Here is a 27,415-nt window from a genome sequence, read left to right on the forward strand (position 1 = left end):
CACATTAAAATACATAACTACCCAGTGTGTGTATACAATAACAAGGGAATTTTTTTTAAAAAAAAAACCCTGGTAATTCAAGTAAATATCTGCCCTATTTTTGGTGACACCTGCACCTTATCACAGCCTATCCTATTCAGGATGTTCAATGTTCATTTTTACAGTGGTGTTTTGTGCAGCTGCTTGCAGGAGATGCCAATGCCAAACTCATTTGATTGAGCTTAAAAAATCTACCGTAGTTAATACATTGATGAAGGGCCGTCAGACTGAGAAACTGAAAAAAAAAAAAAAATGGAGAAGGCAGGGGAAAACTACTGCTATATTTTGTGTGTATTCATGCAGTTGTAGTGATTTTAAATTATCTATTTTCTCCAGTCTGCCAATCCATCTGATCAAAGTGTTATAGCACAAAATGTTTTTTTAAGAAAACATAAGATAGTAGTTAGTTGCAGCATTCTACTTGGGTATTCTTTTTTTTTTTTTTCTACTTGGGTATTCTATTTTGTGCTATATTTCATACATACTGCCATCTATCTGGGCTATTTTGTTAAGGTGTTGTAAATATTTAGCTATCCCTTAATTTTGTACTTTATGTAGATAATTTATATACTATTATAATAACACATACATTTCATATTAATGTGATATTCTACAAGCCCCTCAGTGAAAGAAATGAGTTTATTACAATTATTTTTTTCTAGGTGTTTCATTATTGCTTTCATTAGGAATAACTGAGTAGCCAAATTGATTTCTTGGTTTGTGATGACAAAATGTACCTTTTTTAAAAAAGGTATTTTGTATAATAACGCTAGCCATGTAAAAGAAGTCTTTGGTATTTCTACCACTGTTTATATATTTCCAACAACAAAAAAACCTCTTGCCGCATGGCATCAATTTACAAATCTTTAGACATGGAGAGCTGGTGAATGCTAATATTTAGCAGCTAAGTAGCAATTTTAGTAATAGAAAAGGGGGGAGGGGAGAGAAGGAAGGAAATAATATATTGAATACTATTGGTACTTTAACATGTTGAACATGCTGCAGTATTTTACTTCTTTATCATCCACTTGTATTGTCAAAATAACTAGTAAAAATTGTTAACATGCTTGACTTATTGACAATGCACCTTTAATAAAAAGGTGAAGCGCTTCGTCACTTCAATATTGATGTGTGTGGCACAGGTAACTTTGTTTCATATTTTATAACACTGTATGTTTTCAATTCCTGCAACATATGACTTGATAAACTATCAGAGAAAGCTAGAGGATCCGTTTTTCATTTAGAATCATATAAGCCTCTGACATAAATATTCCATTTTACTGAGCTCAAACATGACAAATTTCTAAAAAATTTTTTTGTTCTTGCTTACGTTTCCCTACTGTAATTCAAATTTTATATGAACTTTAAATTTATGCAAATTTTAAAATGCATACATATTGTGTCTGCATTTATAACTTTTGTGGCTGAAAAAACATCTAACTTGGTGAAACACAATTGCAAGCATTTCTGGCCCGATAAGAAAGAGAAAATCGAATCTGAGCATCTGTTATTTTTATTAAGTTCTAACCCTGGCAAGGAAAAAAGAAACTGTTTATCCTTTGCTTCTAACAGTTTTAAAAGTCATTTTAATTACATTTTTTGGACAGGCTTGATTCCCAAGATATCAAAACCTTTGGCCATCACAGCAGCTGTTGCTTCACACAGGAGCATTCGCCACATGTTCACATTCACTATTTCACCTAGATACAAAACAGACACAGCACAAAAATAAATATTAGATGCAGCCATTTCAGAAATTAATATATTTTGCCTCAATAACACAACATTATGCAGTCATAATCGTTTCTCTCAATCTATCACAAATTAAGTTTATGAACAGACACTCTACAGGTAGTCCCTGACTTACAACCATTCCTTTAGTGACCATTCAAAGTTATAGCACAGAAAAAAGTGACTTATGATTGGTGCAGCATCCCGATGGTCAGGTGATCAAAATTCAGATGCTTGGCAACTGGCATGTATTTATGACGGTTGCACTGTCCCGAGGTCATGTGATTTCTTCTTGTGACCTTCTAACAAGCTAAGTCAATGAGGAAGCCAGTTGTTATGTTACTAACGTAACAACTGCAGTGATTCTCTTTACAACTCTGGCAAGAAAAGGTCGTAAAATAAAAGGTCGGCAAAACTTTCTTAACTATTTCATTTAGCAATAGAAACTTTGGGCTCAATTGTGGATCGTAAGTCGAGGACTACCTGTACTACTTTACTTTTGTGATGATTCTGTTCAAACTTTTGCATTCATAAGAGATCCAATGCAGCTATAATTTAAGGTTAGTCTATCCAACCATGTATTTATTTTGCAATCATGGCAGGGTTTTATTTCAAAGGATTAATAATTTTATTTGCCATATTTTATAGCCCTTTTTAGAGTAGAAAATTGAAAATATATTTAGTACAAAAAGTCTCATAAGTTCTTTCAGTATGAGGTTCCATCCAACCTGGTTTGAAAGGAAAGATTTTCACAGATCTTTGTATTTCTTATTGAGTTGGCAATACTCTGGGGCTTTAATAATCTTCACACAACTGTCCCACTTTACTTTCTAAACACTAAGGTAACTCACCAGTTTGTCTATCTTTTTCCACACAATAACAGTTATCATAGAATTCAGTAAATGTGGTGGCTAGTTCATAGAGGTAGTCGCAGAGTGTGTGGAGTAAAAGGTCATCTAAGCACTTTTGGATGATCTCAGGAAACCTCAAAATGCATTTGCCTAGTTTCCATTCTTTTTCATGATCCAATATTATCTCTGTTGTTCCAGCTGCCTTTTGTAGTTTATCCTCACTGATATTAGCCACTCTTGCTATAGATCTGTTACAGAAATAAACCTTAGATTAGATGCTAACGGATCAAACCTTTCCTTCTCTAGAAAAACATCTTTATCTGGACTCCCCAAAAAAGATTATGTGATGCAAGAACAAAGATGTACCAAAATTACTGATTTATCCCAAAAGGATGGGATAGCTATTATGCATTAAACAATATTGTTAGAAATACTGCTTCTTAAAATACAGAATTGTGTCTTGAAAGATGCACTTTGAAAATGCTGTAGCAGAAGTGATGTCTGAACCTGGGGATGGAGTGAAAAGAAGGATCACCCCAGAATCCCTATGTAACCACAAGAGAAGTAAATACAATCCCTTGACAGCTGTTGACCCTTAGCTAACTCCAACCAGGTGCTGACCTTAGTTGAGAATATTGCTTTACATTGGACAATAAATCTATTTAATTTAACTTTCACAAGTTGAACTGATCTTTCATATCTGACAAATCCTGAGTCAATGTAAAACCAATATAAGCTACATCAGGCACTTTAGGCATCAATTGCTCTATAAAAGTGGGAGTAAGATATCAAGCAACCACACCTCAATCATCTTGAGTTTTTATGCAAGAAGAACTTACATACATACAAAAAATTCCTTAAAATAAGCCACATAGTTTTATTGGCCTGTGCCAATAAAGAGCAGGAAAAGACATATTTGATTGAAGGAAATCCCAGCAGGTTCAATACATGTCAGCAGCTCTTTCTTACTGAACCCCAATCGCAGAACCATAATATGTACTTTTGCTCCAATCACTATATATGCCATGCAAGTGTGTCCCAGATTACCTTATCAAATTACTAAGTCTTGCCCTTAAAGCAAAATACATTGCTGAATGGGCTGGATGTTGCTTTTAATGCTTAAAATTTAAAGTTAAATGTTTACTTTAATTTTTTCTGGCTTCCTTGGGCATTAAAATAATTAGTGATGTATGTCCATAGCTATAGATTGTGAAAGCAAGACTATTAAACATACTGACAATTAAATGCCATTTTATAGTTAACAAATTAGCTAGTTTAGCACATAGTAGCATAGCCTCAGCATTCTAAAAGTGATTAGCTAAAGTTGTTTTTTTAAAAAATATAGAATGGTCCCATATTATATTATATATTATCATATATTATAACTTGAAAAATAAAAGAACTTGGCATAATATCTCTACCTGATTCGAGTGAAGGCATAAAGTAAATAAGCAGCAGTATTTCCTCTATCATCAAGCATCTTATCAAAAGAGAAAATATAATCATTTATTCTGTGATGAGACAGGTCTGCATATTTAATGCAACCAAAGGCAACTGAGATCTGGGCTGCCTTTAATTCTTCAGCTGTAAGAACCTGTTAAGACAAATAAAACATTTTTTTCAAACAAATGAATGAGTTTATTTAATTACCATCAATGACCAGCAAGATAAAGACATACAGAATCAAACAAATACAACAAAAACAGTACCAGTCATGTACAACTAAAGGCTTGAAAATATTAGATAAAACATATTGCTTTAAAAAACGGTCAAGTAGCATCAAATGAGACCTCATAAAGAAACAATCTATCATTTCCAGCTACTATTTGGAGACACTGTTGCTCAAAGATTGCAGTCTTCTTCCAACACATTTTTGCTCAACTCTACAAGTGGCTTAAAATAATTCTCTAAAACTGGATGATGTTGGTTTATCTCTCGTTATATATGCAAAGAATTGAGGTCACCAATGAAAGTTACAGTGACCATTCTACTTGTGGTAAGGTACAAAGCATTTCTTAGCAGTGAATTACACCCCGCCACACACACACATACCAATACAATCAATACAAAAGTTGTCCTATCTATTCTTCATTCTATGTTGTTCTGCCATCTGCTGGAAAGCTAAAATAATACAAGAGTCTACAGACCAGAGCCAAAATTAATCTCTGAATGTATGAATTCTCCGAGAGTATCTCGGTAGATCTTGTCTCTATTCCATACCCATTTAAACAGCTTTAAGCACTATGAAACAGTATCCAAGATGGGACATCTTAATACGATGTTCATTGCTAACCAAACACATAAAATTAGCAAAACAGAAAATTCCAGTAAATTAAAACAAAAAGAAATACAAAGTGTAGGACATGCTGCATGAAGGCAAGATAGCAGAAAAAGCAAAATTACTACATTGGATTCAAGAAAAAAAAAAGAAATCCATTACCTTATCTCTTTCCTTTTCCTTCAGTTTATCCATTGATCGCTTCAATCCCTCTTCAAGAAGATCAATCAGTCGTACTGTATCTCCAGAACGTGTTTTGAACTTTTTTCTTATAGCAAAGAGTGAAAATTATTACTTTCCTGAAATGGTATCTCATTTTAAATAAAAGTTACATTCCAAATGTAAACACATGCTGCTTTCACAGCATGAAAGTGACGTCCCAAACACTATTTGTATCCATGGTGACAAGTAATATATTAAAAAATGAATGGATTTTAAAGAATCTAAATTTTATTTCAGTGTAAATACCCAGACTCAAAGTAAGAGGGTTAATTAAAGCTGAATTTTAGTTTGAACATGGGAATATTATAATTAATTTTGGGAAGGAGCACTTTTTTCAATTAATGTCACAATTTGTCTTAATGGGGTATGCTAGGAATCAAACTCTCCTTGCACTCCTAAAAAGATAAGCCTTATTATTATTTGCCTATAACAATAATTCCATTTTAGGTATAAGAAAATTTATTTTCTCTAGCAACTGGTCTAGCTGTTTAAAGCGTGGTTTGGTAGTTTTCCAAAAGTTAGCAACAGCAAAACATGAGCACTTATATGCAGCTATGTAGTGCTTTACAGCACTCTCTGAGAGGTTTACAAAGTCAGCATAGTGCCCCCAACAACCTGGGTTCTCATTTTACCGACCTTGGAAAGATGGAAGGCTGAGTCAACCTTGAGCCAGTCAGGATCGAACTCCTGCATTCTAATACTGCATTCTAATGACTGTGCCACCATGGCTCTAAGTTAATCTTGTGAAAGCAATTATTAATGCTTCAGACAAAACCAAGTTTGTTTTAGGCCAGGATCAGCATGGTCGAGAGGAGGAATGGAATCTTCATCTCCTGGACCATACCGATCCTGATCCAAAACCTGAAGTGTTCCATTCCTGAAACAGTAGGTTTTTCATTTCATTGACACTAGTGTAATAAAATTATGTTTAGTTAATTACTGTAGTTAGTCCTCATATAATTTACAGTATAACTTTTAAGGCACCACATGAGGCCCCAAAATCTCAAAGCAACATAAGGCAGCAAATAAAGTTAACAAATTAATTAATTAATTTTAAAAATGTGATTGAAATAAAAAAAATAATTTAACAGCAAATGAAAGGGCTCCACACACAAAGATTTTTGGCCTCATGTGGCTCTGCATGCCTCAGATGGTGAGCCCCTAATTAACGGGCATAATTCAAATCTAAAATAGAAGAATAAAATAAAGAAGTGACAAGAGTTAGTAATAAAAATCTGGATGGGGGGGAAAAAAGAGAAAGAGTCTTTCCAAACTCAAAAAATATATTGCTTCCTGAGTATTATTTAAGCTGTTACTTTAGTTAATGAAGGTTTGATTAACCATATTCATAAAATTGTATAGATGGATGAAGAGGATTCTTATTTCCAATATAGACAATTTAATTACAACATGCAGATCAAAAAATAGATGTCTACATACAGTAGCTTTTTTTGCACTATGCACTAATATATACATTCAGTGTTATTTATTTATTTATTTATTTGATTTGATTTGATTTCTATACCGCCCTACTCCCGAAGGACTCAGCAGTGCACAGCCAAACAATAAAACACATACATACAAAATTTAAAAATAGAATTAAAATCAAATTAAATAATTTTGGTCCGGACAAATTAAAACCCCAAACTATTTAAAACCAATTTTAAAATTGAATATATAAAATATAAAAAATAATTAAAAATTAAAAAATCTTTTATAAAAGCGAGAGAAAATTAGGTCAGGCCCGCCTGGTGAAATAATAAGGTCTTTAAAGCGCGGCGGAAGGTGCGCAGATCCGGGATCCTCCGTATCTCTGGGGGGGGAGCTCGTTCCAGATAGTAGGTGCCCCCACAGAGAAGGCTCTCCCCCTGGGGGCCGCCAGTCGGCATTGTTTGGCCGACAGCACCCGGAGGAGCCCCTCTCTATGGGAGCGTACCGGCCGGTGGGAGGCTATTGGTGGTAGTAGGCGGTCCCGCAAGTACCCAGGTCCTAAGCCATGGAGCGCTTTAAAGGTGGTAACCAAAACCTTGAAGCGCACACGGAAGACCACCGGGAGCCAGTGCAGCTCGCGCAGGAGGGGTGTTACATGGGAACGCCATGTCGCTCCCATTACCACCTGCGCGGCCGCACTCTGCGCCAGTTGGAGCCTCCGGGTGCTCCTCAAGGGGAGCCCCATGTAGAGAGTGTTACAATAGTCCAGGCGGGAGGTGCAAGGGCATGAGTGACTGTGCATAATGAGTCCCGATCCAGAAAGGGACACAACTGGTGAATCAGGCGAACCTGATGAAAAATCCTCCCGGTCACGGCCGTCAAGTGCTCTTCTAAAGACAGCCGTGAATCCAGGAAGACGCCCAAGTTGCGCGCCCTCTCCATGGGGGCCAATGATTCGCCCCCAATAGTCAGTGATGGCACCAACTGACTATATCGGGACGTCGGAAACCACAGCCACTCGGTCTTGGATAGGTTGAGCCTGAGCCTATTCTTCCCCATCCAGATCCGCATGGCCTCCAGGCAAAAGTAATGCCTCCTTATGGCTCAAAGTAATGCTGCAGAATGTACAACCAAACCTCATTCTAACCATCCTGCAAGAATATGCTTCAAAAAACAAGGCAAAATACATGTCACAATTGAACTCATGATAGAACTATTCAGAAATACAAAAAAAAAAAAAAAGTCAATGTGTGTTGACAAAAAACATTTTTCAAAAGAAGGTCTTATACAGAGTCAGACTATTCATCCATCTAGATTGATACTGGCCTCATTTCCAGGCGGTAGCTCAGAAAAAGGAGCACCTTTGAAAATATCCAATTCAAAAACCTGAATATTTGATCTAAATAGTTTATTTCCTAAAACTGCCTTCAACATGAATATTGCATGGTCCAAATCAATAGAATTCTTTTCTCTATTGAATTAATCTTAAATAAGCATATTAATTCCTCCAGTGAGATTAACAATAGAGTTTAGTTTAAGGCATACTGAAGTAGAGTTTAGTATAGTGGTTAAGGCAATAGGCTAGAAACAATTAAGTTCTGAGTTCTAACCCTGCCTTAGGTGTGATGCTAGCTGGGTGATCTCAGTTATTCTAAGAAACTAATGGTAAACCACTTCTGAATTTGCTGGCAAGAAAACTGCAAGGACTTGTCTAAATAGTCACTAAGAGTCAAGACAGACTCAACTGACATACACATTCACATACCTCCCCCCGAAAAAGAAAATACTTTGTACACTTACTTGTCTTCTCCCAACACCACTCCAAAAGGAGCATGAATTACTTTGGTCACTTTGGGATCATACCAGCCAATCATCTGAGCTGCTGCAAATACTGTTTGTAAGTGAACAGACTGCAAAACAAAGCAGGATTAAAGTAGCAATTGTTAATTATGATGTCTAAAAATGTTTCTAATAAAGTGTGTGCTTTGTTTCAGAGAAGGCAATGGGAGCAACTGTCCTGAGAACCAAGGAAGGAACCAGACTCCTAGTAGGGTTCAATACTCAAAATGATCAGATAGATTAATCTTTTTGTTCAAGGAGAGAACATTAATCAGTTAAGCATAACTGACTATATTTTGTGTTTCTCCATACATTGCTGTTTAATGGGCTGTTGACGTAAATGGGTAAAAATAACAGACAAAAAAGTTACAGGAATTAATGAAATGGGAGGGAGTATTAAATGAACAGTACATTTAGATCTGGTTTGCATCACATCAATATCCACAAGCGAAACATTTTACAAAACAGAAAACACTCAGGTTAGAGGAGCTCACCTGCCCGCTGTCTACCACATAAATTATATAATCAGCTTTTTCTTCGAAAATCCTCTGTTTTATTGCTGCCAAGTCTGATGTATCATATGTGAAACCACCATCAGACTTCACAATTGTCAAAGGAACGGAACATCCTGGAATAAATACAATCTTTCGGCCATCATCCATTTGTAGAAACCCTAAAGATAGAAAATACATCATGGGTAACCATGCAAAACCAGATAGAAAATTCTATTAAAGTTTGGGAAGCAAATCTACTTTTTTTTTTTTTTTTTTTACAAAAAATGTATAAATAAAAGCCAGTTCAATAAAGATTTACAAACAGAACTTGTCATAAAGCCATACTCCAAGCCAAGCAAACAAAATGGAGTCAACTGTTTAAAATTTCTACATCTGTCACTTCCAATGCAACACTTATAATTATCTCTTGAGCTGGGCTTAACTTCAGATTTCAGAGGTTGATTAAAGAAGGAAAAATAAAGTGTCCAATTGCCTGAAATTCTTTAAAAAGAATCAGAGGATAATGTAGCAAAATGGTTTTGGACTCAGTTTAACTTTCATCCTGTTCTCACATAAGGCTTTGCTCCAAATTTAATCAAGAAAAATTTATCTGATTATCTTCCCATATGTAACATCTCTTACTTTCTATTTTGAGTAGACTGATTTGAAGCCTATTTTCTAGCAATCAGAACCCTATAGATCTTATTATTAATCTTACACAAAAGAATCAGCCACTATTAAATATTTCCAGATTATAAATTTAGCCTTCCTAATACAACAAATTCTGTTAGTTGAAGCCATATCTCTAAAACAGGAAGCAATGATATTATTAGTTACTTGATTCCGGTTAAATGTAAGCAGCAAGAAAAACAACTTGTTTCGTTCAGAAAGAGATAAAACACAATGAAAAAAATATGGAAAATACCTTCTATCAGCCTTCAGTATTTTAAAGCATGTAATTCAAAAGCTAAACTAACTGGGGGTTGAATTTAGGTGGCCTAGATTAAAAAGCAGAGTTAATCATGGCATTGAGCTATAAATAGCTATCTTAATGGGTAAATGAAGGATTTAGTTTTTAGTTAGTGAACACTTTTAAGAGCTGGAATGGCAACAATTGGAAATTGTTAGAAACTAGCAACACTTCAAATAAATAAGGACATATTGTCTGAAGATAGAAGATTCTCATATCAACAGTGTGTCCCAAACAACATTGGCTTATCATGCATGAGAGATATTTACATCTATTTTGGAAATTTATTAACAACGAGGATACTAAAAGGAACCAATCAGAAGTCAAAAGATCCTGCCCAATTTTACTGAAGCAATTTGCAATGTAATGGTTTCCAGGCCAGAGGATACAAAATAGTAACCTCCATATTTGGGAGCTGCCCAACTGAAGAGTAAACTGGAAATAATACAACATAGAAGAAACATCTTATCAAAGAATAGCTATCTCGGAAATTGACCAATCAAGAAAGAGTCTCCATATGATCATTCAGGCATTAACTCATTTTTTTTTTAACTGTCTGAACTTCTCTTTGTACTACAGTAGGTATCCAAAATGTGCACATACTTAATTAAAGAACATTTTCAAAAAATATTGCATGGTATTCATCCTGATATTTGGCTTGTCACAATTTCTCTCTGAAAAGATGCTATAAGGCAGATTTGATAATCTTGCCCTGTGTCAGGTTAAATCAGTTAAATAAAGTTGTATATTACTTCTCCAAACCCATGACAACAGAAAGAAAAATAAAGTAATTTTGAATTTATGGCTAATGGTAGTAGTTAGGTTTATTGATTAGGTATAATAAAACATTTTTAATAAAAGCAAACTTTCGTGAAGGTCTGAAACATATAATAAATGGATTATCATTTTAAACATATTTCAGCTATTTAATTTCCAATTACAATACAAATGTGTTACCTCGTTCTTCAAGCTCCTTCACAATTTCATGCATCCTATCTTGGTAGAATGATTCTCCTCTGTCTATGATGGAAACATCCAAGCAGTCATAGATCTTTTGGAATTCTGATCAAGAAGAGGAGGCAAAAAAATCTCAGCACATAGTAGTGAAGCATTTGAAAATCTAGTTGAAAAGTTAAGTTGAAAATCTAGTGATTAGAATAATACAACAGCAAATTATATGGAGGAGGAGCAATGTTAAAAAAATGGGTTTACCTTGAAATTCACCAAGGCCTTTTTCCTTAGTTTAAAACACAATAATAATTAAAGTGGTATCTTTACCACTCATAGGTAATTCTAACTGGTTTAATGAACTTTCAGGTAAACAAGACTGAAGCTGGCTGTTGGTTTTTATCAGTATTCAATGTAGGTTAATAATTTAACTGGACCTTGAGTAATGGGATAAGCAGCATCCAAGGATAAGCAGTGAAATATTTCGAACCAAAAAGGAAAGAAGTTCAGTTGGCATGACTGAACTCCCGGACAACTCTACCTGGATAACTGGAATCTCCATTGACATATAGCATGATGTTAAGCATTCAGAAAAGGTAACCAAGAGAAAAACTGAAAATTTTTCAGTGTCACACACTTGATTGAGAGCTTCCTACAAATAAAATTGTATAATAAAAAAGAAACTAGGCCTTAAAATCAACTATAATCTTCTCTATGCAAATTACATTGATAAATCCCTGAATTGTTGAAAAACAGTGGACAAAAATCTATTTCAGGACATTCTTTATGGAGGTGACTCCCTCCCTTTCTTTCTTTCTTCATGCTGTAATATGTTGGTAGTTAGGAGACCCAAAACACTGTAAAGTTTGATATTACAGACTCGATCTTGGTCTCACAGAGGAGTAACTTTAGATCCACTTCTCAAAATTTTCCACCCTAAATGGTACATTCAAAATTCTTATGCTTTAGCATGATCTACAAAAATAATTGCAAGTCACAACTGTTTAAAAAAGTCTTTTTCTAAGAAAATGCTCAAAAGTAGCCAAGACAAACCCGTCAAAATTTCAAAAATCACCTTTTCGGGATACATCACAAATGAGGTTCCAAGCTTTAATAATGTCTGGAGTTTTGCTCTGCAACAGGACCACACAGTGGTATGCATGCTTCTTAAACTCTTCCTCAGTGTCAAACCTTCTTTTTGATTCCTAGGTTAAGAATATAAACTTCAAGTTCAAAGTTCAAAGCCTTTATTGTCATTGTACATCATGTATACAACGAAACTGGTTTAACCTCTACTGGTGCAGTCCATACAAGAATACAAGACAATATGAATAATATAAAGAATAATCCTTATACAAGAAGTTAAGAAAAAAAAACTAGTCATATGTTTCCATATATACATCATATTCTGTACAACATGTATATTACTCTGGTGTATGATCTTATATCATGGTATATACATATTACAGACTACACTGGCACCAGTGAAATTTATATTAATCTGTTTGTGGTGTTATATTGTGTTTAGGAGTCTGACAGCCCATGGATAGAAGTTGTTTTTAAGCCTGGCTATACTTCTGTGTCTTTTACCCAATGGTAAAAGTGAAAAGACACACTGGCCAGAGTGTGAATCATCCCTAAGTATCTTCCTTACTCTGCTGAAACAGCGAGACCTGGCGATGTCATCCAGTGGTGTTAGGGGGAAACCAATGGTTTCTTGGGCCGAATTAATCACTCTCTAGTGCCTTCCTGTCCGCGGCTGTTAATCTGCCGTACCATACTATTATACAGTATGTGAGGACACTTTTTATTGTGGACCGATACAAAGAAGTCATCAGCCGTTGTTCCACCTGATTTTTACGCAGGACTCTAAGGAAATGAAGTCTCTATTGAGCCTTACTAAACATCAAGGATGTGTTGTTTTAAAGATGCTGTGATGTGCATTAAATGGAATCCAATCAAAGTATTCATAGCAGCATTAATGTTTAGAGTAGATAAAAAGGGCAATATTAATTAAATTTCAAATTAATAAACATAACTATCTCAATTGCAATTTCAGCAATGTTAACTGTTTGATCTTTTCAGCATGTTTTAACATATGCAGAAATTAAGCACACTATGAAGTTGCAGCGCTATTACTGAAGAGAAATTGGGAATCCTCACTCACATATGAGTTTACTGTATGTGAATTTGAATATCCATGGGAAATTTTCTGTGCTATTAATCTGCATAATCTTCAATTGCTGACATGATAGTTCTTCTATAAAGAAGTGGAGAATGAAAATCTGCTCTCACTGGAATTAAAATCGCCCCCCCCCCCCCGCTTAGAAATTGAGAAGTGCAGGTTTTTAAGCAATCTAAGTGCATCTAATTTTTTTAAAAGTTGAGTTAGTGTCTGAAAATATGCAGCTATACAGACATTTTCTTTTCAAACTTTTTACCCAATTATTACTTTTGTTTGGGTAATGTGTAGCAAAATCCTGTGTGTTCAGGGACAGTTTCTTCAGAAATGGAAAGAACACTCTCGCTTTTAACCCTGGCAGTAACGCCCATCATGCAAGGATACACTCATGTCTCTGGATTCATTCCATCAATATGTCTTTGATAGAAAAATGTTTATGTAGTCTGGATGGTTATAAACATTTTCCTACATCCTATTGATCTAAGGAGATTTTAGTCTAGTATCCCATCCTACTTCCTCCTGTAATCCCCAGAAATAGGCTGTCAATGGCATTAACTATTATTTGACTGATTTTGTTGAGTCAATCATTAACAACTTTACATATGTAGATGATGACTCTACCTGCAGTTTTTCCTAATGGATTAAACTAACAGATTCATCTTTAAACACATTATTTTTCCTCTAATTAAGAATAGCATTTAGTAAAAGCTCTGAATAAACATTTGCAATATTAGTTGCTGCAACACTGATTTTTCATATGTAGTGGTCTGTACTGATCTCTTTTAATTTAAAAAAAATCTTACAAAAACAACCTATAGTAAGGAATAATGAAAATGAAAAACAAACATACTATTTCAATACCATGCAAAACATCAAGCATTTTGTAAGCAATTATAATAACAGGAACAAACATTGTGGATACAATACCTTATAAAAAGCTTGGAGATCTCCTATGGGTGGAGAAACAGTGAGGTAATCTGGAAATTTATCTTTCAGATGAGCAATAAGCATCCCAAACTGGGTGCCCCAATCTCCTAAATGATTCAATCTGGATATCAAGAAAAATAAACCAAGTGTAAAATACAGGTAACCTTTACATAGAGAAACACTATTTCAGTTAATCTAACTGAAATGGTTCATCTAGAGTTCTGTGGTGTTTGGCCTAAAAATACTGTGCCAGATAAGTAACCACAATAGTATTTCCAGTGCGCTTATTGCTTAATTAACACAGTTCATTGCAAGGCAGAGGAGTTCTAGCATTTCTTTGATACATTTGTGTCATACAAATTATTGAAAGTAAAGTGTGGCTGCTTCACAGAAAGAGAAGCACTATATCTCTAAATACGTTATGAGCCTGTCCATAATTATACATGACGTACCTTAGAACATCATGCCCCATGAATTCGAAAAGACGGCACATGCTGTCCCCAATTATAGTTGACCTCAGATGTCCAACGTGCATCTCTTTTGCAATATTTGGGGAAGAGAAATCAATCACCACCTTTTTATATGGAATAAAGAATGAAAAAAAAAAGTTGTCTAAAAATTTAGAATACAATTGATGTAAAAATATATACCGTATTTTTTGTACTATAAGACACTCCGGACCGTAAGACGCACCTAGCTTTTGGGGAAGAAAACAAAAAATCTGCCTCTGCCTCCCAGTATCCATCGGTATTCATCTGGCTAGCATCCTTGCAGTAAACAGCCTGGCCATCTTCAGCATGTTATTGCAGCCTGATTTAGCACGAGCAGCTGATTGGCAGTTGGATTGGCCTTCCGGAATACTGCCGATCAGCTGCTCCAGGCTATGGGGATTGCCGCCGTCTATTACTGCCTCCATGCGTCCTGTGTTCAGACTACGTGTGTCCCGTTTCTGGCCCATTCCAGGCGGCGGGGATCGCCACCGCCTATTGCCGCTGCTTATCACCAGTGGTGAACGCCAGCAGCGATCGCCACCGCTTGGAACGGTGGGAAATGGGGTGCGCAGAGGCCGAAAACAGCCAAAGGGTGGGCGGGGCTTTAGCAACACTCATTCTATAACACACACAGATATTTCCATCCACTTTTTTTTTGGGGGGGGGGGAGCATCTTATAGACCGAAAAATACGGTATGTAATATATTTTTTTAAGGTAATTATGGAATCCCACTATTGTGAGTGAAGAATGAACATAATTGTATACTGCTCTACGTTTTTACTACATACAGAAAATATATCTATACACACACACATTCCATTATCTGTGGAGTCCATGTATGCACTAACCAACTAAGACAACATTTAAAACTCATGTAGTTTTATGTAGTGGTTAAGGTGCTGGCCTAGAAACCAGGAGACTGTGAGTCCTAGTCCTGCCTTGGGCATAAAAGCCTGCTGAGTGATGTTGGACCTCTCTCAGACCAATTCCTTCACAGAGTTGTCTTCGTGAGGAAAATGGGAAGAGAGAGAGTATTATGTATGTTTGCCACCCTGATTTATCTATAAAAAAAGGTGGGATAAAAATAAAACAAATGAAATAAATATGGTATGTTCAGGTTTTACCTAAATTATTTGTTTTTGTACAAATATCTCTTTGAAAGGAAAATAACCAATTTCTATATTTAAAAGGACAGAATTTTTGGAAGCTTGTATTATTAATCTGGATCAAAATCTAAAGAAGGTCACAGGTATTCTTCTATGCTTATAAAAATGAGCTGGTTTTTCTGTCACTAGCTCTCTTTCCTGGAATACTATGAAAGACCTGTTTCATTGTTATGAAAGAGTTTGTACAGAAGCTCAAGAAAACTATATATTAAAAAAACATCCATTTTTGGCAAAGGCAAAATGAACTCATCGGACAAGATAAGATACCAACAGCCATTTACTGTTCACCTTTTTTCTTCCATCAGCAGCAGGTGGTTGAACTCCATTCATTAGCACACTGCTCAGCTGTCTGGATACAAAATCTTTCTTCAAGTGTACGTTGATAAAACCTTTAGAGTCATCAAAATTAAAATGGTCATTAAGAATATAAATACATATCCATATCTATTTTCTTTACAAAGAAAATATTTTGCGGCAGATTAGCGCAATATTTGTAGACAATGCAAATGATTAGTGTAATATTTGTAATCACAATATAAATCTTCAGTTTACCACAAATAAAAGTTTATGCCAAAAAAGCTACACATACTTATACCAAACAGATACACTCTTCTATTAACAGACTTAATAATTAATTATGGGGAGGAAGAACCATGTTCAGCATGTGCCAGAGCATGATACTATCAACTTAATATTATTATAATATACATTGCTAGTAAATTCTGTTTCTACTTATATTAAAGATAGAGTAACTGTACCAGGTCCAGCGATTTCAATTTTCTCAATGCATTCATTGTCTGGAATATTTCTGGCAATCTTGTCAGCAATATCTCTTGGGCTTACTTTTTGCTCCTTAGTCTTGAGCAGTATCTGAAAATAAGGAAAGGAGTCAGTGTAATTGCTTATTGACTGGAAACACAGCCAGGCACACAATGCCATGGTCAATAACCTACAGCTCTATCATTTAACCCGCTTTGACAAAAATACCATATTTTCAGAGTATAAGACGCACTTCCCTCCCCCCCTAACCCCAGTGGGTGAAAATTTCGGTATGTCTTATAGACCGAATACAGGTGTCAGGCCTGGAAGCCATCTTTTGGGTTGGGCCCTGACAACAGGCCTATTTTTGGGCTCCCGAACCCTTTGTGTGTCGCATTTTCTCTTTCTCCCTGGCCCCCAGAAGCACTCTGCAGTGGTCCGCATGGCCCGTTTTTGCCAATAATAGGCCCATTTTTGGGCTCCCAAACCCTCCATGCATCACGTTTTCGCCCTCCTGGTACCAGAAGCACTCTGCAAGCCAAAAATGGGCACATTTTGGCAAAAATGGGATGTGTGAGGTTCGTGAGGCCAAAAATGGGCCTGTTTTTGGCCTTCAAAGTGCTTCTGGGGAGGGCAAAAATGGGGTGTGTGGAGACCAAAAACTATTTTTTTCTTGTTTTCTTCCTCTAAATCTAGGTGCGTCTTATAGTCCAAAAAATACGGTAATAGGTATTCTTATTTTATAAAAGCCTGTTTGGAATCCACAAGTTAAAAAATAATGCGCCAAACATCCAAGGACACAGAGAGTCATTTATACATACTTTCAAGAATCTGAAGCTGAAGACAGCAAATAACTGTGATTCTATTTTGATATATCTAAACCAGATCAGTTCAGCTTAAAATGAGCTATTTTTAAAAAATTTATCAAGCGCTCAGGAAGTTTGTCTGTTCATCAGAACAATTCCAATATCTGAAAGTAATCAGTGAAGCAAATATAACTTTTGCAAAGTTTAAGGAAAAAAAGCTCCAGTAGCATCACATCTTGAATATGACCTAAGACAGGGGTCTTCAACCTTAAACACTCAAAGAGCCATTTGGACCCATTTCCCACAGAAAAAAAAACACCGGAAGCCACAAAACCCTTCCCGTGCCTGACTATTTCTTGAGTGGCCACAAAACTAGCATATGTAGTTGAATTAAATGTTCTGTTTTCTTCTGAAACTTTTCTTTTCTTGGATTTATCTATGGTTGGCTACTGGGGGTTGAAAAGCTCAATAAATCACATGCTGGCAGGTGTTGTACATTGGCAGTGTGATGCATATTTTGAGTGCATATTTTTAGTGACAGGGAGCCACAGCAGAGGAATGAAAATGCCACATGTGGCTCCAGAGCTGCAGGTTGCTGACCCCTGACCTAGGAAGAATTCAAAAGCATATGCAGTTGGTGGAAACAGTCCATTACCAACTTCTGCCCATGCCTATTTTAAGAAGCAACAAAAACAGAAACCCATATTGGACAAGACAGCTAGCCACTGTTTTTTGGAGTAAAACAACAGTCAAACTATATTCTCTAAAAGGGATTGCAAGTTTGTGTTGAGTTGGATGGCTTCCAATCTCAGTACTAATGAGCTCTTTTTTTAAAAATGTGGTTCATTTACTGCAATACAGTCATGCAGAGAACCTGATGGCTGGCACGTATCAATGAGATTACTGCCAGGCCACTTTGCCAAGCCATCCAACTATTTTCCTAGGCAATTAAGAAAAAAGTGTGAGTTACACTGTGAACATGCACTGATTTAATTGATTATAGAACATTACAAACATTGTACCCATGTGGATGAATATATTAGGAATATATAAACGTGCCAGCTAGTGGGATGCAAACAAGAGCATGTTGGCTTGTAAGACTTAGATTGTACTTGTGGCACATTGGCAAAAATGGTTGATTATTGTGTCATTAGGATTAGTAGGGAAACTGCATATGGCATAACTACAACAGAGAGTGGTAAACTAATGTGCTCTTTCTTATTTTTACTAAAAATCATTCCATGTAAGCTTTGATTGACTAAAACTGGTATCTTATAGGCCCAAATGGTAAATGCTAAAGGACATGGAAATGAATAATAAAGATAAATTAAATGAAGGAAATAAAAGTATCCTTCACTAATTATATTATTCTTTCACCATAAATAATAAAGTTATATCCTTTGCACACAAGCACATGCTTATACCACATATAAGTGATATCTTATCAACCTTGCAAACTCTCAAGCTTCTTCTTTCTGCTATGTATTCAAGATGGACAGTGATTAATATTTGTATGTATTTATATGTTAGGATGTAGGTGTATACATATCCATGTATATAGCATGTCTACATATGTTATGTATGTGTATACTTTAGAGAGTAGGCAACAGAATTTCATTTTTTGTGTGCCAGAGTGCCCACAGAAAAAAATGATAATAAAAGTTCTTATATTTCTTATATTTAAAACAGATTTCTGAGCAGATATGCATTGAAAAATAACAATTCCCCTTATTTTTTGCTCTCTAAATGACCCACTGTTCCTATATTCTTTCATTTTGTTCAGAATAACTTTCCTCCTAATTATATTAATTCAGAATACGTTTCATCCTTAAATTCATTATCACCACTTGAGTGTTGATATGAAACTACCTCCAAACATCTTCTTTTATATGACATAAAAATCCTAGATAATGTTGTATGTTATATGAGAAAATATCTACAGACCCCTCACATCCTGGACATAAACTGTTTCAACTTCTCCCCTTAGGACGCCTCTATAAGGCATTGCATGTCAAAACAACTAGACAGTTTTTTCCCCCATGCCATCACTCCAGGGGTGGGATTCAAATAATTTAACAACCGGCTCTCTGCCCTAATGATTTCTTCCAACAACCAGTTCACCAAACTGTTCAGAAAGTTAACAACTGTTCTCCCGAAGTGATGCGAACTGGCTGAATCCCACCACTGCTTCACTTTGCTAAACACCTAACTCCCACAGCACTGTCTTATGCCTAAAGATGTAGAAGGGCTGTATTGCTATCATCTTCTCATCTTAATCATCTTTCCTACTACCTTCTTCTATCAGTATCTTATGATTTATGATTTGTTGTTTGTATCTTATGATTTATGATTGTAACTATGATTTATGATCTATGACTTATCACTTTGTTTTTTGTATGTACACTGGGAGTTTATAGATTGGAGACAAGTCCCTTGTGTGTCCAATATTTGGCCAATAAAGAATATTCTACTCTATTCTATTCAATGTGTATTTTCTTATATACAATATGTTTAGGCCCTTGCATTCATAATTAAAACTATCTCTTCACTTTCATGCATATATTAATCTATACAAGACTAGACTACTTTTACCCAAATCTATTTTCATTTTAATTTTTCTCTACTTTCATAGAAACATTTTTCATTCATACAACTATGCATATTCTTCACCATTTATTCTTCTTGAATTTCAAGATACAACCTCTCATACTATTTCAAAGAGTAAAAGAGATGAGAATGAGCAGTAAGAGAGAGAGAGATTGAGGTCTCCTTGGAAGTGTAATTGTGGAAAGATTTACAATGCATGCTGACAAAGCTATGATATTGGCTAAAAACCTGAGTGGTTTTCAGCAAATTTAAACAGATTTTTATGATGCAAGGACAAGCATGGATACAAAAGTTAATTTATCAAAGGTCAGTGTTGTGTTTAAAAGGGAAAACTGAATGAATAGTTGTAAATTGTACATAAATGGGAAAAGACCAAGATCAAATGTATTTATGTGCAAGTGGATTAATGTTAGGATATGGAATACAGTTAGTGGAGAATATGTCTGCAAGGAATTCAGGGACTGAATATTTGCAAAGAATGTTTGTCAAAGGATGTAAGTAAGTATAAGTCATCTGCTTCCATCCAGTTTGTTATGGAAGGTTGCGAGGGAAAGGGGAAAAAGCAATCATTCATTTATAAACATATTTATTATATAAATAAATCATTCATATCAATCCTCTTACAGATGTCATACCCACATTTATTTGGAACAATAAATATGATCTTTAACTCAATTCCCAGAAAGATGTGTTGCACATCTTTGCTGACCTTTCACTACATTTAAAACTTTTGACCTAAAAGACTAATTTTTATTACTGCTTTTACTTTTTAATTGCTAGATTGCTAATTTGTCACTTCTGCTTTCCTTTCAGTATATATTATTATTATTATTGTTTTTTAATTTGATTTATATGCCGCCCTTCTCCGGAGACTCAGGCGGCTTACAATGTGCTCAGCAATATTATTAATACATTATCTTCTTTAACCTGCACAAACAAAAAGATGTAGGAATAGTTAAAATAAATACATGCAAACAGCTTGACAGTTTCCACTGAAATATTTGTTTTTTGGCTATACAATCACCAAACCAAATTTTGAGAAATCCTGAAGTCCAAAATAATATCACTATACCCTGCTATTCACATGACTACACTTTTTCCAAGTTATTTACAAAGCATTGCCACAATTCAAAGGCTTAATAATATAGAGCAGGTCTATGGAAAAAGAGCTGTCTAATAAAAACAGATCAATTGTCTAATTGGACACTCAAATTACAGCATGGTAGTATGTTGTGACAATCTTATCTGTTTGAGAAGCAGCAGTAAAGATCTATGAAAAGTATACAAACTATCAATTACCTGAGATATGCTCATAGCACTGTTACACTGGTAATCACCAAACCTAGACTGTTGACTTGGTGTTACTGCCAATGGTGGGTTTTCTAAATCAGGATATGCAGCTTTGATAGCTGCCTTAAAAATTTCTTGAATCCTGTGATTGATATTAATCATGCCTTTGAATGATTTTTCTCTACGTCTTTCCTCTTGAAGGCTCTAAACAGGAATACAAAATAAAATTACTTAATAATGATAAGAATGCATGGTTCCATGGAGCTAAGAATTCAAAATGCAATTTCAAATTATAAACAAAATAAGGAAGTCCTATTTATTCATTTCCCATCTTTTCAAATTAGAATTCCACAAATGGTTGGAATTAGATGGTCATGTATATACATATTTATGTGTCTGAATTATAACGAATGAAAAAGTTCCATTGTTACATGATGCGTCACACCTCATAGAAACAATCCTGATAGATCTGGATGCTTTGTCCATATCTGGTTCTATCCATTTGTGTGTGCGTGCATGGGCAGACACATGCAACCTGTCCCTCTTTTATTTGGGAAAACCCTTACACTGTAAGTGCATTTCCAAGAATAGCAACATAGTGGATAGTCTACCTACACATCCCTGTTAAAACGCCAGGTTGTTAGATGTAAAAAATGAAACCAAGATAAATCACTTCAGATTTTTTCCATCTTTAATATAGCATATAAGCTGTACAATTCAATAAAAAAAAGCTCTGAAATCCTGAGGATGGGGAAAAATAACAATAAAAACAAAGAATAATGTGGTTGCATAAGTGTGTACACCCTCTTAGGGTGGCTGTGTTCAGAATTATCCAATCACATTCAAAAGTCAGGACACATTTACCATCAATTGAAGTGACTCTGATCAAGCATATATAAAGTTCAGCTGTTCTATTAGGATTTTTCTGACATTTACTCAGTTGCATCTTATAGCAAAAGCCATGGTCTACAAAGAGCTTAAAAAGTATCTAAGGGATCACACTGCTGGAAGGTATCAGTCAGGAGAAGGGTACAAAAAATTTCCAAGCATTGTACCATGGAACACAATGAACACAATCATCAACAAGTAGAAAAAATATGGTATAACAGTGACATCATCAAGAATTGGATGTCCCTCCATTTCCAATGTATTATGGTCTGTGAGACCAAAGTTGAACTTTTTTGCCATAATTCCAAAAAGTATGTTTGGCACAAAAACAACATTGCATATCACCAAACGTACACTCTACCACAACGAAACATGGAGGTGGCAGTATCACACTCTGAGGCTGCTTTTCTTTAGCTGGAACTAGGGCTTTAGTCAGGGTGGAAGGAAGTATGAACAGTTCCAAATATCGGTCAATTTTGGCACAAAATCTTCAGACCTCTGCTAAAAGGCTGAAGAGGAATTTCATCTATAATGACCCAAAATATACCTCCAAATCAACAAAAGAATAGCTTCACCAGAAGATGATCAAAGTTTTGGAATGGCCCAGCCACAGCCCAGTCCTGAATCCAATTGCAAATCTTTTTTTTCCCATCAAGTTTTTATAAATCCAATTGCAAATCTGTGGATAATCTTAATCTTAAGAGGGCTGTCCACAGGAGATGCCTTGCAATCTGACAGTTTTGGAGTGTTGTTTTTTTTAAACCTTTATTGTTAAAAAAAAATTGGACAAGGTGGTACCATCTTGGCAATATCTCTGACATACAAAGTGTAACACAAGTCTCTTATGTGTTCAATATATATTAAAAAAGTAAAGGTTCCCCTCGCACATATGTGCTAGTCGTTCCCGACATTACTACTTACTAATTATATACACATATTGATTTGAAGTGTTTTTTCAAGGAAGAGTTAACAGATTCCTAAGGCAAGATGTAACATGCTAATGAGGCTCCTATCCCACAAGACTGAATGCTGTCATAAAATCAAAAGGTCTTTCAATAAAGTATCAGTTTAAAGGTATGCATCTTTATTCAGCAACATTATTATAGTTTTATTGTTATTTCCCCCCTAAAAGCTTTCAGTTTTGTTTTTCAATTGAATTGTATAGCTTATATATTAGATGAACGGTAGAAAAAAATTCTGAAGTGATTTTATTTTGGTCTGATTTTTTACATCTCAAAAATCTGGCATTTTAACAGGGGTGTGTAGGCTTTTTATATCCACTGCACATCAAGAGAGAAAATTCCTTACAGTTCTGGAACTGTAGTTATTTTCCACTGCAATTCTTCTCCTACCTTTCTGCTTTTTCTTCCTCTGGGTGTGGTGCTCAATTTTGTCCCAATCTAATTAACCCTTTCTTAACTTTAAACAAAAAATTCAAGAGAGAAAGCTTCATGAACCACTGGGTCTTTTCCCACTATCGGTTTTCTATGTTATTATTGCGCACTAACCACTTCTGGATGCAATGTCTTCTATTTTCAATTTATTTAGCTTTGATACAGTATCCCTTTAGTTCTGGAAACCTATCTAGCAGCTTAGAAGCACACATGCTCATGATTTTCATAAAAATGATTCTTTCAGATCTGTAGAAACGTCCATTTCCCTTATTCACAATGTTTGCTCTCCAAAAAGTTCAAAATCATACCTTTTGTAGGATATTTAAGCGATATTTCAATTTTGCATTTTCTTCCCGCAATTCTTCCAAGGTTGGTGAAGCTCCCAACCATCCATAGTTTTTCAAATGATCTATTTCAGCAGTCAAAAACTTGATTTCTCTTTCCTAAAAAGCAACAATGATTTTTTGAACATTACAGTTTATTTCCTACAATTAAATAAGTGTACCATTCTTATTTCTTATATAGTAAGTTAATATTGCTGATTTCAGTCATCTATTAATCTGTATCTTTTTGCATTCTCAAGTTTTAAATATCAATCTAATACTAAGCCTACTGAAGAAATAAATAGCTTTTTGCAATAGGTTTCTGCTATTAAAACGTGCAATTTTTAATCAAGCTTTCATGTCATGAATTATGGAAATAACTAATCTCCCTTATTCATACAGTAAAAATTATTATAAGAGGAGTGCACTATATGTTTGAAAGAATAAGTACAATGACCACATGGCAAAGAAAGAAGCTGCTAACAATTGTCACCTTTATGTGAAAAGTTCACTGTGTGAGATGTCATAAATTTTCTCATTTACTTTTTATAGTTTTTATTTATTTAAACGTATATGCTGCTATCCATCACACTTATTTTCAGTCTTGGTAGGAATTATTTTGGCTTCCTTGGAGATTGCTGGAAAGGTAGGCATTTATTTGCAATATTTTATTGCTTTAATATAAAAAGAAAAGAAAAGAAAAACAGGAAAGGGGGAAAACAATTCATTACACAGAGAAAATCATGCAGTTCAGTTTATGATAACCAAGTGCAGAATACTTTAACTTCTGACATCCTTTCCCTTGCTGTCAGGAAATGTCAATCTTGCCATAGATTGGGGAAAAACTAAGGATAAATCGATAGGTGTATAACACCACGTTCAGTTTTTACCATACCTCTTTTCATCAAACAACTAAATTCGTCCCATAAAAGAACTAGCTTATTTGATGTTTTCGGCAGCAAATACAGATAGTCCTCAACTTAAAACCATAATTGAGCCCAACATTTATGTTGCTAAGTGAGAAATTTCTTAAGTGAGCTTTGCCTCATTTTACGACTTTTCTTGCCACATTTGCTAAGTGAATCACTGCAGTTATTAAATTAGCAATACGGTTGTTAAGGGAATCTGGTTTCCCCATCAGAAGGTCGCAAAAGCGGATCACATGACTCTGGGACACTGCAACCGTCATATGAGCCAGTTGTCAATGTAAATCACATGAACATGGGGCTGCTGTAACGGTCATAAGTGTGAAAAATGGTGATAAGACACTTTTTTCAGTGCCGTTGTAACTTCAAACTGTCCCCAGGTGAACCAGCAAAATTCACAGGTAAATGGAAATTATAACACACTATTTACCACATTAGGTACGTAAATCTTTTATTTTAAGAAAATAAAAACGAAAATACAGAATACAAACGAGAGGAGGGATAAAAAGAGAAAGAGAAAGTGAGACAGTAGGGTAATCTGCTTGTATTAGTTCTTTTTCCCTAGACCTGACATATATTATTCCTTTTTTGCCGATCAAGGAGGAACTTATTCGCCACTGACAAAATATGCAAAATTTAAAACGTTTTTTAATTTTTCGCTATGCCCCGCTAAGCCACCTTTCCTTCCCTCCCTGGCACAACGGAGTCGAGCGGGAGCAAAGGTTGCGCTTCCTCTCCCTATTCAACCTTCTGCTTTAGGAAATCCATTTCACGGTCCCGCTTTAAAGCCCCGGCCAAGAATATGAAAATAAATGCCGAAGGGGAGAGACTCCGAAGAGACAAAAGGAGGAAAGCCCGAAGCTTCCCCCGCGCAAGCTCCAAGCATTGCCACGCGTCCGCAGCGGAAGCCCAGCCGGCAGAGAGAAAAGAAGCTCTCCGGCGCGTCTTCGGAGAAGAGCGAGGACCGTCACGGCTTCCCCGTTCGTCTTCCCCCGAAACCGCGCCCAACCCAACCGGGGAAGCCTCTGACCTGGCGCTGCAGCCGCTCTACCCACTCCGCCGCTTGCACTGCCATTCTCACGAACCACAGGCTAGCCGCAGCCGGAACCGGAACCAGAACTTACTGTTAACGCCAAGGCGAGAGAAAGTGAAATATAGAGGGCCGGGGAGGAAGCGCGCCGAAGCTTCCTCCAGCGCCCCCTATTGAGTCGGGTTTTTTTTTTTTTTTTTTTGCCGTTCCTTTCCTTTTGGAGGCTTCGTGGCCGCCTGGCGCCAAGGACGAGATTTTTGGATTAACCAAAAAAAAAAAAAAAAAAAAAAGACTGTTGCAGAGCTTCAGACACCATTGAGATATAAGTAGCTGCAAAATTCGAGTTTGACCTTCCCCACCATTCCTGGAAATGTTTTTACTTTCCATTACCAGCTTGTTATTTTGTTAAAAATCTTGAAGATACACTTAAGTGTCTTACTGACACTTTCCGCAAGCATATTTTCCCCATCACCACATTGAAACATTTAAAAATTCACAACACAGTATTGAGCAGTGTCTAGAACTTGCATTAGGACAATACATGTAAGGATGACCTTGAATTAGTTCCATCAGTTTTCTTAAAGTCTAAGTCTTTTTACATAATTGCTATGCTGTTAAGATTCTGTTTCATGTCTTTTACATTCACTTTTGCTCTGTTTTGATAAAATATAAGGCAAGCTTCTTTCATTATGCCTGAATTTGAACTGGGGCTCAGTTTCCAAACTGAGTCATAATCCCACTATCTGAACATGCTACCACTTAACAAGTAGTAGTTTCATTTTTAAGTTACAGTGAACTAGATATAAATGTTTTGGTTTTCAAGTAATACCTGAAATTTAACACAGCAGAGCGCAGAGCATTGAAATTCTTAACATTTTCAGTGTACGAAAAATACATTGACAGTCTTTAAATTTGCCTTTTTATGTAAATGGAAGTTGTGAGATAGTTCTGAGAACAGATTAGATCCATTAGGACATTGTTAAATGCAACAGATTTAGAAGTTAGGATGAAAGGGTTTATCTGAGCATTTGAACTAGATGTGGTTAGAATGAGAAGATAAATTCCTTCTTCAGCTCATTACTCTGGAAACCATACAGAAACCCAAGAAGTTGCCTTAAAACTTTCTCTCTAGGAAAGTACACCGGATCAGGAAATTACAAAAGAAACATATTACAATGCAGAAGGAAGGACAATGCTCAGGACTACCTAAAAGTGTTGATCCAAGTACCTTTTTATCTGATTCAAAGAATAGAGATGTTCATTGATTGTATTTATAATTTATTTATATCCAGAGTTTATTATTTTTACAAATAACTCAAGGTGGCAAACATATCCAACACCTTTGTTCTTCTATTCTCTCAGCAACAACCACCCTTGACATGGTTTGGGCTGAAAAAGAGTGACTGGCCCAGTCACCCAGCTGGCTTTCACGGTTAAGAGGACTTGAACTCAGTCTTCTGCTTTCCAGCCTGGTGCCTTAACCACTAGACCAAACTGGTTCTTTATTGATGATAATCTCCTCTAACAATTCAGTGCTCCTTTATTTGTAGATGAAGGCTGAACTGTGATATAAAGCTATTGTCCTCTTATTCATGTTTCAGTCCCTTTTTTACTGATTCTGGTTGGACACTGTTAAAATAGAATGTTGAACTATATGGGATATTGGCTTGATCTAACAGGATTCTTCTTCTATTCAGAAAGTAATAGTCTTCATTTCTTTTTAAGACACTAAATTCATATCCATTAATTAACCCATATCTTTCTTCACCCTGTCTTAACTTTCAATTCCCATAACCTCCCCCCTCCACCAAATGTAACTATT

The 27,415-nt window shown here is 35.7% G+C and overlaps 1 protein-coding gene across 1 annotated transcript; it reads right to left on the minus strand.

Annotated features, from left to right (window-relative positions):
• Nucleotides 1-1,534: 1,534 nt before the first annotated feature.
• RARS1 (arginyl-tRNA synthetase 1) lies at nt 1,535-25,665 on the minus strand. Its single transcript, XM_070934122.1, has 15 exons — nt 25,594-25,665; nt 23,623-23,757; nt 21,042-21,236; nt 16,329-16,440; nt 15,859-15,959; nt 14,365-14,486; nt 13,913-14,033; nt 11,879-12,008; nt 10,813-10,917; nt 8,886-9,064; nt 8,353-8,462; nt 5,062-5,167; nt 4,043-4,215; nt 2,622-2,869; nt 1,535-1,739 (listed from the first exon to the last, which is right to left on the minus strand). Exons 1-15 carry the CDS (start codon nt 25,636-25,638, stop codon nt 1,630-1,632), a joined length of 1,992 nt encoding a protein of 663 aa, XP_070790223.1. The 5' UTR covers nt 25,639-25,665; the 3' UTR covers nt 1,535-1,629.
• Between the last annotated feature and the right edge of the window lie 1,750 nt (nt 25,666-27,415).

Source organism: Pituophis catenifer, unplaced genomic scaffold, assembly GCF_029215685.1.
Source record: "Pituophis catenifer annectens isolate HBS135680 unplaced genomic scaffold, rPitCat1.0.hap2 SCAF_2, whole genome shotgun sequence".
Taxonomy (NCBI): domain Eukaryota; kingdom Metazoa; phylum Chordata; class Lepidosauria; order Squamata; family Colubridae; genus Pituophis; species Pituophis catenifer.

Bases quoted from the DNA above. Each gene is read 5' to 3' on its own strand.
- RARS1 (XM_070934122.1), bottom strand. From the start codon at position 25,638: ATGGCAGTGCAAGCGGCGGAGTGGGTAGAGCGGCTGCAGCGCCAG. The intron at 16,441-21,041 runs GTAATTGATAGT...CCTTATTTTCAG, and splicing joins GTGCTATGAGCATATCTCAG to ATACTGCTCAAGACTAAGGA. The intron at 12,009-13,912 runs GTATTGTATCCA...TTCTTAACCTAG, and splicing joins ATCTCCAAGCTTTTTATAAG to GAATCAAAAAGAAGGTTTGA.